Source organism: Borostomias antarcticus (assembly GCF_949987555.1).
Source record: "Borostomias antarcticus genome assembly, chromosome: 22".
In the NCBI taxonomy this organism is placed as follows: domain Eukaryota; kingdom Metazoa; phylum Chordata; class Actinopteri; order Stomiiformes; family Stomiidae; genus Borostomias; species Borostomias antarcticus.
The window spans coordinates 13016537-13028874 of NC_140255.1; the positions used below are offsets into that span (position 1 = coordinate 13016537).

The following is a 12338-nucleotide window of genomic DNA, read 5'->3' on the forward strand; positions in this document are numbered from 1 at the left end:
TACATGAGACTTTATCCTTGACATGGCTCCTCTCCCCAAGGAGACTGCGAGCGAAGGTTTAAATGAAATTGTTTGGTACCAAACCCCCCCCCCCACACACACACACACACACACACAACTCTGCAAATATTTGAAAATGTCTGCTGACAACTCAGAAAGTCCTTCTTAGTTGGAGAGAGAGAGGTGCAGAAAGCTGACACATTTGCAGATTGCAGCGCCTGACTCAGTGACTTTATCCCTTATAATCCAGCAGTTTATGTGTGGGGAGAAACATGATTTATACATGGCCCCTGATTGGCCCTCAGCAGATGTCCCAATTCTGAAAGCCTTGCTGATTGGAGGGAAGAAAGGGTGAGACACAACAGTTCTAGAGACATCAAAGCCTGAATAGCAGAACTATCCCAACACCAGCCTGGGTAGCAAACAAACATCTTTATTTGTCAAAGAGTGAGTACGTACACATCACACGGTGTAGGCGGCCACACAGAAAGGCCCGGAGACCTTCTTGCTGTGAGGCGACAGTACTAGTACTGCCACCGTGCCACACCTGAGCAATTTTGGGGTTCAGTGTCTTGCTCAAGGACACTTCAGCGCACTCCGGAAGCTGGGATCGAACCGGGGACCTTGTGATCCCCAGCCGGCCGCTCTACCTCCTACCTCTACGTGCTGCCCCAGGTGTGAAACTGAATCCAGTTCATATCCCTCAGAGTTCAAACTCATCCCCTTCAGGTATGTGAAGAAGAGAGCCGTCAAAAAGACATTAAATGGAATGGGGGAAGAACAAATATACATTATGACAAGAGTTCCAGTCAGGGTAAATGGTTTGATACACCAAATGAAAAGCTGTGACACTGGCCTACAGCCCCCTCCCCCCCCCCTCTGTGGGGAGAATAGATTAGCCCAGTGTCAATGTGATTTATGTATCCATTTATGTATCTATCTATCTATCTATCAACAGAAAACCTACTTATGGTGTATTTGTAAACTTGAATGTCTGTTACGCTTGATGCACTATCACTACTACTGAGATTTAGACTGGAATTATTACCAATTGGACAATATGCTACCAACAGTGAAAATCAATACTTCAATACACATAAGATGAGGAAAATAAAGTTTGTGTGTGTGTTGGTGGGGAAGGGGTATTCAGTAACTCAAAAAAGGAGCGATAAAAATATTGATGTTTTGGCCTTGAGGATTGATGACCCAGTGTCACCTTCTCCAACAGGGGTGTGTTACCAGTAAATAGATGGGCAGAGGACACCAAGGTGATAAATGATGCACAAAAAAAATCTCTGATTACTGTCTCAGAACAAACTCATCAATCACAGAGGAGGCATACAAATCTGAATATCTATAAAACACTAAGCAGACAACTGCAATGTGTAGCCCACTTCAACACCAAGGGCATACATCACATACTTTTTAACCAGATTTATTTGGGGAGAAAATATGTATAGCATCTAGACTGTATGTTAGATGATTTTCGGTGATGAGATGTCATGTAATAATAATAATAAGAAGAAGAAGAAGAAGAAGAAGAAGAAGAAGAAGAAGAAGAAGAAGAATAGTAACAATAATAACAATAACAATAATAACATGATAATATAATAATAATAATAATAATAATAATAATAATAATAATAATAATATGTAAACCTTGATTCATCTGATATAGGCAATACAAAGAACTAGTTTATCCTTGGGATGCAGCACGCACCTGTCATTTCATCATTGAGTCAGCCTGCAAGTGAGCCTTCAAAAACACAGGATCCATATCGTTATATAGCCTAATGGAAACTGACAAGACTAGGACTTTTCTATCGGATTCCATACTTTGATTTGAATATGAATGAATCAGTGTAAGCTCTAGATGATCGAATGCCAAGCCTCAAACGAGAGCCAGATTATAGTAGAGGATAATGCATTTGTATATTGATTCGTTGCGTTCCATTTTAATAAAACACTTATTTAAATACGATGAGCCCTTCCTCATCACATGGCATATTTGAAGACTGGAAAAACTGATGTTCCCCCGAGCTGTCCTCTATTTTAGGGTGAAAAGGAGAGACGTTTGATTCTGCGTAAAGCGCGCGTCAGTGCAGGTCCAGCAGACAAAATATCATTACACAACCCAAACATTTATTTGACTCCGTTACTGTTCTTACCAGACTCATTAACACATACGCTGTTAATCAGTTTATGTAGGCTATGGACTAATGAAAGTAGCGGCGTTTTCTCGCGTAAAGGTGTGCCATGGACTGTTTTTCTTCATTCAATTGTAGCTTGTAGTCATAGTTAAAATGCAGGCTGTATAAACTACGTTGACCGTTAATCAAACAGTTTCTAGAAAAAAAGAATCTAGAAAGGCTATTTCATTCCTTACACGGCCTGCTCTCTCTATGCAGTGTTTTCCATACGCTAAATGAAGATGTTCATGCAACCGTTATGTATTAACTTAATATCGGCTAATGATCTCGAATGTATATTATAAGTATGATCCAGAGTGTGAAGTGTTAGATGGGTGACGTCAAGAGAGAGAGAGCAGCGGCAACGCGCGGACAGATAGCAGTACCGTCAATAGCCTACAACCTGCACCGGTGCGTTTCACTGTCCGTCTGCGCCGTTTACAACTTATCCCTGCTCCAACGCGACAGAACCGGGACAACATCGGAAAGCTCCATACAGACGGAGCGATGAGCCAACAAAACAAGTCGGCGAATTTTAACACTAATCCGCCCCCCGTCAACAGCGGTTCCGGGACCGCGGATGAGCTGGTAATCACCTCGACTTTCGGGACGGTGCTGTCGCTAGTGTACATTATCGGTGTGTCGGGAAATGTGTACACTCTAGTCGTGATGTGTCATTCAATTCGCTTCGCCACCTCTATGTACATCTCCATCATTAACCTGGCTCTGGCGGACCTGCTCTACCTCTCCACCATCCCGTTCGTGGTGAGCACTTACTTTCTGAAGGACTGGTACTTCGGGGATGTGGGCTGTCGCATCCTCCTCAGCCTGGACCTGCTCACCATGCACGCCAGCATCTTCACTCTCACCGTCATGTGCACCGAGCGCTACCTGGCCGTCACCAAGCCCCTGGACACAGTCCGGCGCACTAAGAGCTACCGCAAAGCCCTAGCCTGGGGCGTCTGGCTCCTGTCCCTGTTACTCACCTTACCTATGATGGTGATGGTCACTCAAACAACTAAGAACTCGCCCGATGGGGATGTGAAAAGGATGTGCGCGCCCACCTGGGCACCCCAAGCGTACAAAATTTACCTGACCGTCCTGTTCAGCACTAGCATCATGGCACCAGGACTTATAATCGGCTATCTGTACATGCAGTTAGCCCGTACTTATCTAGAGTCTCAGCGGAACACCGTCATTAATCAACGCAATAAGCGATCCCCGAAACAGAAAGTTCTAATCATGATATTAACCATTGTTCTGGTGTTCTGGGCGTGCTTTCTCCCGTTCTGGATCTGGCAGCTGTTGCCGCTGTACCACAACAAGCCCCTGAACCTGGCCTCTCACACGCACACCTGCATTAACTACCTGGTGGCCAGCCTGACCTACAGCAACAGCTGTATTAACCCTTTCCTCTACACCCTGCTCACCAAGAACTACCGGGAGTATCTCAGGAACAGGCACAAGACTTTTTACCGCTACACGTCGTCGTTTAAGCAACGCCCACCCAGCTTGTACTCCTGGGGCAAGTCGGTATCCTCCAGCAATCAGTTCGAGCTGAACTCAGAGACGCTGGTCATGGGGACACTGAAAAGACAGTAACCCTGATGAAGAGAGAGAGAGAAAGAGCAAGAGTGGATGAGAGAAAGATATAGAGAGAGCGCCATCGGACGGCAACAGGTAAATACAAAACTGTCTCCTTTACGCACCGTGCGCTGCTGCGCCTAGTGGGAACAAACCTGGGTCACGTGATGTTTATCTTGACTTTGCATGATGAACGGTCTTTGATATATTTCTGTCTGTTGCATAATTCCATGTTCTAATCACCACATTCGTTTTTCTCGGTTGCTTACATGCATTCATCTAAAGTTAACATAATTCTCAAAACAGTTAACACTGCCCAAAACCAACAACTTTTTTTTTACATAATGCTTGCGCAAAACCTACAAAAGTTCCATGGGCCTATCAAATGATTCCAGAACTATAATGTAACTGTAAACAGTATTAGCTTGGATAACTATTCTTTTACCTCTGCATAATGATTTTGGGCGTTACAGCAGCGAGAATGCTCAGAATAGATCAGGGTAAAGAATATACAGTACATAGAAGAGTACAAATCTCTCTCTCTCTCTCTCTCTCTCTCTCTCTCTCTCTCTCTCTCTCTCTCTCTCTCTCTGAAGAACAATGTTTGAGGAGTTTATATAACTCCTCAAAACTAAACTCCTCAAAAATAGTTCGGAAACAGTATTTCGGTCGACTATTTCTCACCTTTTGGTATTGTATTTTATATCGTTGGAAAGCCTGATTAATCACCATTACAATGAGGTACAACTTGTAAGGATCATGCATTTGTGGAATGAGCAACACAGCTAAACATGTGGGTAGTGCCCCCAACGTGCCAAAATCCCCTGCAATACTCTTCTGTTGGTATTCACTCACTCATTCATTCACTTCACTGAGGAACTGTAGGCTTTCTTCCAGAGATTTACAGGCAATATTTGCACAACGGTACCACAGACAGATCTCTGATCAGATGGTGAGGAGCAGACTGCACATGGCCAGTTTTCGTGCTTGTAAGGCTGCCAGGAAGCCTGCAATGACTGCCCTTCAACACCAGGCCCGTTTGCGCTGGTGTCGACAGCACCGACAGTGGAACCTAAGAATGTGGGGCATGTTCAGTGATGAATTAAGGTTCCGTCTGCAGAAACTGGATGGCAGGATCAAAGTATGGGGACGGCGTGGAGAACGCTATACAGATTGCTGCACAGATTGCGTGATAGCATCTTTCAATGGGGGCAGTATTATGGTGTGGGGCAGTATCTCTCTCACAGGCAAAACATAAGTTGTCATTATTGAAGGCAATATCAATGCAGTGAGATATCGGAATGAGATTCTGGAGCCAGTGCCGATCCCATATCTCCAGAATCTGGGAGCTAACTCCATCCTCCAGGATGACAACGCTAGCCCCCACAGAGCCAGGATCATCACAGAGTACCTCCAGAATTTGGGAGTGGAGAGGATGGAATGGCCTGCCGTGAGTCCAGACCTCAACCCAATTGAACACGTGGGATCAGCTTGGGAGTGCTGTACGTGCTAGAGTGACCAACACAACCACGCTGGTTGACCTTCAACAACTCCTGGTTGAGGAATGGGATCCCATCCCAGTGATCCCACAGCAAAATGTGACCAGTCTGGTGACCAGCATGAGGAGGAGGGGCCAGGCTAGTGACTAGCATGAGGAGGAGGTGCTGTTGTGGCTGCGTATGGATCTTCCACACGCTACTGATGTCCCTGACAGTGTAAAATGAATGAAGTGTAAAAATGGCAATATGTGTTGTTTTTTCCTTATTACTGTGGGAGAGTGCAATCACCCAATCCACCAAGCAACTCAAAACAAGAGTGAATACCAATAGAAAAATATTGCAGGGGATTTTTGGGAACATTTTTTGGGCCGCTACCCACACATTTAGCTGTGTTGCTCATTCCACAAATGCATGATCCTTACAAGCTGTACCTAGTTGTAAAGGTGACTAATCAGGCTTTCCAAAGATATCAAATACAAAATAATGTTTCTAAACTATTTTTGAGGAGTTTATATATATATATATATATATATATTATATTATATTATATTATATTATATATACATACTAAAAGTTGTGAAGTGGCATAAGGTGACAGGTCACATGGGGGGGACACTCATGCGCTGTTATGAATCTGATGGCGGCTGGCACAAAGGAATGCCTGAACCGCTCTGTTTTTCACCTGAGTGGGATGAAGGTTCTCCTCATTTGCCACAGCTCACCATTGAGGGGATGGGAGGGGTTGTCCAGGATGGACTTCAGTTTGTCCCTTATCCTCCTCTCCACCACAGCCTCCAGACTGTCCAGTTGTTGCCCCACGACAGAGCCGGCCCTCCTCACCAGCTTGTTCAGTTTGTTTGTCTCCCCAGACCTGGCGTTGCCTACCCAGCAGGCCATGGCAATATATAGTGTGCTGGCTATCACAGACTGGTAGAACATTCGCAGCAGCCTGCTACACACATCAAAGTACCTGAGGAAGAACAGTTTGCTCTTTCCTTTCCTATGCTGCTATAGAGGGCCTCAGTTTTGTAGCGTTTGATACGGTAGACCATCAGATCCTCCTCTCCACCCTCGAGGAGAAAGGCGTTACTAGCTCTGCATGTTCCCTGTTTGCATCCTACCTGACGGGCCGCTCCTACGAGGTGACATGGAGAGGGTCGTTGTCGGAACCGTGTATTCTGACTACGGGGGTTCCACAAGGGTCTGTCCTGGGTCCTTTCCTTTTTTCCCTCTATACTACATATCTGGGCTGTGTAATTTGCTCGCATGGCTTCTCCTATCACTGCTATGCCGATGACACCCAACTGGTCCTGTCGTTTCCCCCTTCTGACACAAGTGGAGACACGCATAGCTGGGTGCTTGGCTGACATCTCAGAGTGGATGGCGACACATCACCTCAAGCTCAACCTGGACAAGAATGAGCTGCTGTTCCTCCCGGGGAAGGGCTGCCCACACCGGGACCTGGCCAATACCATTGAAGACACAGCTGGGACGCCAACCTGGACTGTGAAGAACCTGGGTGAGACCCTGGACGACCAACTGTCATTCTCTGCACATATTACATCTATCACACGCTCCTGCAGATTCCTGCTCTACAACATTAGGAGGATTCGCCCTTTCCTCACTGACGAAACGGGGCAGGTGCTCATCCAGGCCCTCCTCGCTGGGGTCCCAGCGTCAGCCATTAACCCCGTGGAACTTGTCCAGAAAGCTGCTGCTCGCCTGGTGTTAAATCACCCCAAGTTCTCCCACAACTTCCCTTCTCCATTCCCTATACTGGCTCCCTGTAGCGGCTTGCATCCAGTTTAAAACTCTGGTACTAGCCTAAGGGGCAATGAAAGGAACAGCCCCCTCCTACCTCCAGGCCATGGTCAAACTCTATACCCCCTCCTGACCGCTACACTCTGCTACCTCGGGGCGACTGGTTGTCCCGTCACTCCGAGGCCCCTGCGGTCGATCAACATGGTCACGGCTCTTCTCTGTCCTGGCCCCGCAGTGGTGGATCTAACTGCCCACGGATGGAAGAGTCACTGCCCATCCTTCATCGCAGGCTTAAAACTCATCTTTTCAAGAAGTACTACCACGATCCTCCCTCTTAAGCACCTATTGTATTTTAGATTGCTATTATTGCACTTTGCCTTCAGCACTAGATTATACTCTTTGTCACTTGTTTTAGAAAGGAGATGCACTTGTGAGTTCATGGCAAGTAGTAGTAGTACATTTGGCTTTTCCTACGTTAAATGCAATGATTTGAAATGTTATACATTTGACCAAAACATCTGTACAAATCTACTATGAAAATGAGATATTTTGAAAGTAGGCTATTTATTGACTGTAATAGAAGCATTTAGTTTAGCCTCACATGCTTTACACAATTAGAATTTTGTGAATTCAACTGTTGTGTTTACTGTTGGAAAAAATAAATCAGTTTTCTATTCTGCTTTGATCAATGGTGTCAGGTGTTTTGCAGAAACATACTAAGCATTGGGAGCTGTGTTTTCTGCTTTTATTGAACGTGTTTTCATTTGGATTATGTTTGTACTCAATGATAAATGAGGTGTTTTGATTATTTATGTTACTGAGTCGGCCGTATGAACCCTGGTTTCATACAAATGGTTTATGCAATTGAGAAAAACTGTAACCATATTGGAACATCTCTTATCTCACCAGCCTTATCAATTACCATGTCCATCGGCCCAATTCAGTGCTCAAAATCAGACATAAGATAACAACAGCCCTTATAATAGTAATAGTCAACACACCTGTCTTATCTTCTCACCCCCCTGGCTGGAGCTCAGGCCTCAATTCATTCAGCCTACATTTAAAAAAACACTGCATATAAGACAGCAGAAGTGAATGAGTTTTACAGGTACGCCTGCCAGTAGTGAGTGAATGAGTGCCTCAGAGTTGGCTGGGCTATACTTCCTGACTTCCTGGTGAACGTCATGACTTCCCTCCAGTTGGGTTCCACACATTTAAGGAAGGCGCCTCAGTGCCTGGGTAGTGATTCTTTGTGCTCAGGTATATTTGCTACTCCAGGGTACTGTAGTGTTCCTCTGCCTGCAGTCCACCCCATTCTGATTCATCCGCCAGGAGGATTTTTTTTACTGTGCGTTTTTTATCATAGAAACACCACAGGATTCAATTCCTGTTGCCGGGCAAGAAGAGCTCTCTGTTCCAGGGCGCTTTATAAAAGACAGTTACAGAAACACTCCTGTGGTTAGGAGAAGCAGAGTGAAAGGATGATGGTGCTCTTCCCTTTCGATATACAGTATATGATGTGCTTCATCTTGGTGGCCCAGTGAACTGTGTCTGAGGTGGAGAACGCCTCCCTGTCTCTGAGGCTTCATACAATATCAAACACCAGACTTCACATACAAACTAGAGTGATACGATGACACGAACCAAAAAATCTCTTCCGATCCTCTTTTGATCAATTCAGTTGATCAAAGTATCAGTATACAGTATCAGTAGTTTTCAGTATTAGTGTACCCTCAGGGTGGGGTAAGAGACACTCCTCTATGACTCACCAGGCCAGAGCAGGTGCAGTGTGTGTGTGTGTGTGTGTGTGTGTGTGTTCAGTATGTTCCAGTGGGCTGGGCTCCTAACGAGGGATACATAGCCACACTTCATGTCTTATGTAGAGTCCATAGCCCATTAGCTAGGTAATTAGGATGGCCTCCTGTGATAAAAGGAAGCTTGTTTGTTGTAATCTGCTCTATCAGGCGACCCCACGCCGCCAGGGCAGAGCGTCAGGTTGTCAGAGGTCTGGCATCACCAGCAGCCCCGCTCAGAACGCTCTGGCCTTGCAGGCACACGGGGGGAATTGATTTGTAACAGGTGGCCAGTCTGTCACTCTCCCGTCTAGCCCCTGACCTGCACGGGTGAATTTCTATTATGAATCATCTCCCTCTCTCTTTCTTTCTCCCTCTTTCACCTCGGTAATCAGGTTTTCTAAATCATTTGACATTTGCCAGCATACAATCTGCCTCAGATCATGAGACTGGGATGTGCGTGTGTGTGTGTTGGATATCATTCTCTCATACATGTATGCATTGCGGCTATCCCTGAGTATAGGAGAAGATCTATGTCTTGGGGACTCTACACAGCCCCTGTACACTCTCTCTCTCCTACTGTTTTACATTAATCTGTAGGAAACTCTTATCTCGCCTCATGCACACAAACACTGCACAAAGAGCAGACTATACAAACATTGCAAACATTCAGTATCTTTAAGCCTGCGTAAGGGTGCTCAGAGAGCACAGGGCTCCGCCCATTAATGCATGTTGTTGGTGTAATCGAGTTGAAATGGTTAAACTCACTGCTCAGTATAAATATAGCACACTTGCACCATTGAAGAGTAAGCTTTTTAGTGGTGTAACTGATCAATCAATCAATCAATCAATCAATTTATTTGTATAGCGCATTTCATACCCAGAGGCAACACAATGCGCTTTACAGAGAACAGGGGAGGTGGGCATACGACCCACTCTCTACATATTCCAGATAGTGTTTTTTATTAGAGGTGAAGAAATAAAGACGGTCCGCACACTGTATAAAGTTCCTAATGTCCGTTGAGAGCTTTATACAGTCTGCGGACCGTCTTTATTTCTTCAGTCTATTCGTTTGGTCCAGCACCTGCACTTTTTTGATGTGCACACATTCCTCCGTCCTTTTATTAGAGGTGGTCATGTATGAACACAACTTAACATACTTGTGTACTTGTGTAATTTCATAATCAGCCATTACAGACAATAACAGAAGACATAAGTTACAAAACTATATACAGAAATGAAGTCCAGTGTCCATTCCTCTGGGGGGTAAAAAAGGACGGGCACTAGCCGAGTGTCCATGTCTCTGGGAGGGGTAGAAGGGCACTAGCCCAGTGTCCATGTCTCTGGGAGGAGTAGAAGGGCACGAGTTCAGTGTCCATGTCTCTGGGAGGGGTAGAAGGGCACTAGCCCAGTGTCCATGTCTCTGGGAGGGGTAGAGGGGCACTAGCCCAGTGTCCATGTCTCTGGGAGGGGTAGAGGGGCACTAGCCCAGTGTCCATATCTCTGGGAGGGGTAGAGGGGCACGAGTTCAGTGTCCATGTCTCTTGGATGGTTTCTAAGTTGGCTTATGCTACATCCCTCCATTGAGTTTCGTGAAAATCGTTCTGATAGTTTTTGTGTAATCCTGAGTAAACCTAAGTTCAAGCAGTAAGTTTAGGCCACAGTAGAAAGTGGGCCACAGTAGAAAGTTACCACAGAATACTTACTGGTGAAATAATAACACATTTCTGATAAACACACTTCTACATTGTGTCACCATGACATTACTATGAAATGTAACGCTGCTCAGTTCCGGACGTGTTATAGTCTAGTTAGCCAAGTATTTCCTAGACTACATGACGTTTGTAGGTAGGCTGAATATCAACCGAAAATACAACACTATCACAATGGCACTAAAACAGTATGGGCCAACACCATAAGCCTGGGTTTATCTAGAGTGGATCGTCTGGAGGGAGGTGGGGAGGGGACTCCGCTACACATCAACCAATCACAGCACTAGGCAGCTACTGGGTCAGACGTGGACACGGGTCAAGCTGATTTACGAAATTGGACCCAGGAGTGGAGCTACTGGGATGGTGCTGAGTGGGCGCCGTCCGCATACCCCTGCTCAGGCACGCTGGCCTGGAGGCTCACGGGCGAGCAGGGGAACGCTCAATACTCGATGCCCACGCGCATTCTGGCTGCCAAACAATTTTGCTGTGAGCATTTGGTGACGTGTAGCGGACTTCAGGCCCCCCTCCCTCTGGATGATCCATTCTAGCATCAACTATAACTGACCATTGGACAGTTAAGTGGTCCTTTTAATTAGGCACAAATTAGTGTTGATGTACCGTCTCTATTGTTCTCATCCCTGTTTGTATAGGTTTAGTTATTTGTAGGATTTTATAGAGATCTTAAAGATGACAGTAGGCTATCTGTGGGGAGTAGGGGTAAGCTGGGGGAAAGTTATCTGATCGGTAGGGGAGGTTAACATGCCTGTCTAGCCCAGCTTAAACTATGCGCCTATGTACTAGGCCAACCTAATGAGCTATAGCTCCCCCTTTTGGCATCTTGGCATGATGCAAAAATCGACCAGTCAATTATAGGTGCTGCCATAGACTTCCATGGCAGAAAAAGAATAATACAAAAACCAACAATTACAATAGGGTGCCTCGCACATTCATGTTTGGCCCCCTAATTATCTTGACGTTGATTGAGACTTATCTAGATTGAGGCATTGATTGAAGCTGCTCTGCCCAATCAATTTGTGCTCTATTTCTGGAAATGACAAAATAATAGTAGAAATAGTAGTAAAGTAGCTACTAAGCTTCAGACTTGAATAGGGTCCTTGATTCCCTCAACCTGCAGTGCAGTTCTGCAGTTTGACTGTGGTGTACAAAGTAGTTTATCTCATCATGGTCTAGCCAGAGTTTAGTCCTTTGTAGCTACAGCCCCACTCTCTGCGCATGCATGCCCTAGAATTATATTTGACCCTTTCATCTCTACCCCAGTCTTTCCAAGTTTCACGTCCTCCATCCATCCAAGCTCCTCCCATGTGCACCTTCTCCAAATGTAATCATCCCTCTCCATAAAATGGAGGTTGGCTGAGGGGAGGACATGGAGGTGATGATACACAGCTGCACTGTTTCCTTCCCGTCTTTGTCTCCTGATTGTCAGTTCTCTCCCACACACAGCTGATAAACCTGATTGGTTAGGTGACAAGTTATAGCAGGCACATTATCTGGGGTATAGCACTCGTCCAACTCTCACAGCCTAATGAAATGCTATACTGCATGTCTGATGTAGAACCTGGGCTTCTCAGAATAAGTAGGTGAGACACCCGTGTTGCTGTATAGATGTGTTATTTTATTTGAGATTCTTCTCAACCTGTGGATCTTCTCACAGTGGCTTTCTGTGATAAAGCTGGATTGAGCATCTGACAACCTGGACAGAGGAAACTGATTGAGGATCAAATAAAACTGATGGACAAGTTTAAATGGACTAACTGGCAGGGTGCAATATGATAATTGGCC

General features: G+C 45.4%; 1 protein-coding gene across 1 annotated transcript; it reads left to right on the plus strand.

The window, feature by feature from the left end:
- Positions 1-2696: 2696 nt before the first annotated feature.
- LOC311323788 (urotensin-2 receptor) lies at positions 2697-3791 on the plus strand (the record flags this gene model as incomplete). The annotated part of the gene is made up of 1 exon (XM_084456087.1): positions 2697-3791. One exon carries the CDS (start codon positions 2697-2699, stop codon positions 3789-3791), a length of 1095 nt encoding a protein of 364 aa, XP_084312213.1.
- Positions 3792-12338: the final 8547 nt, after the last annotated feature.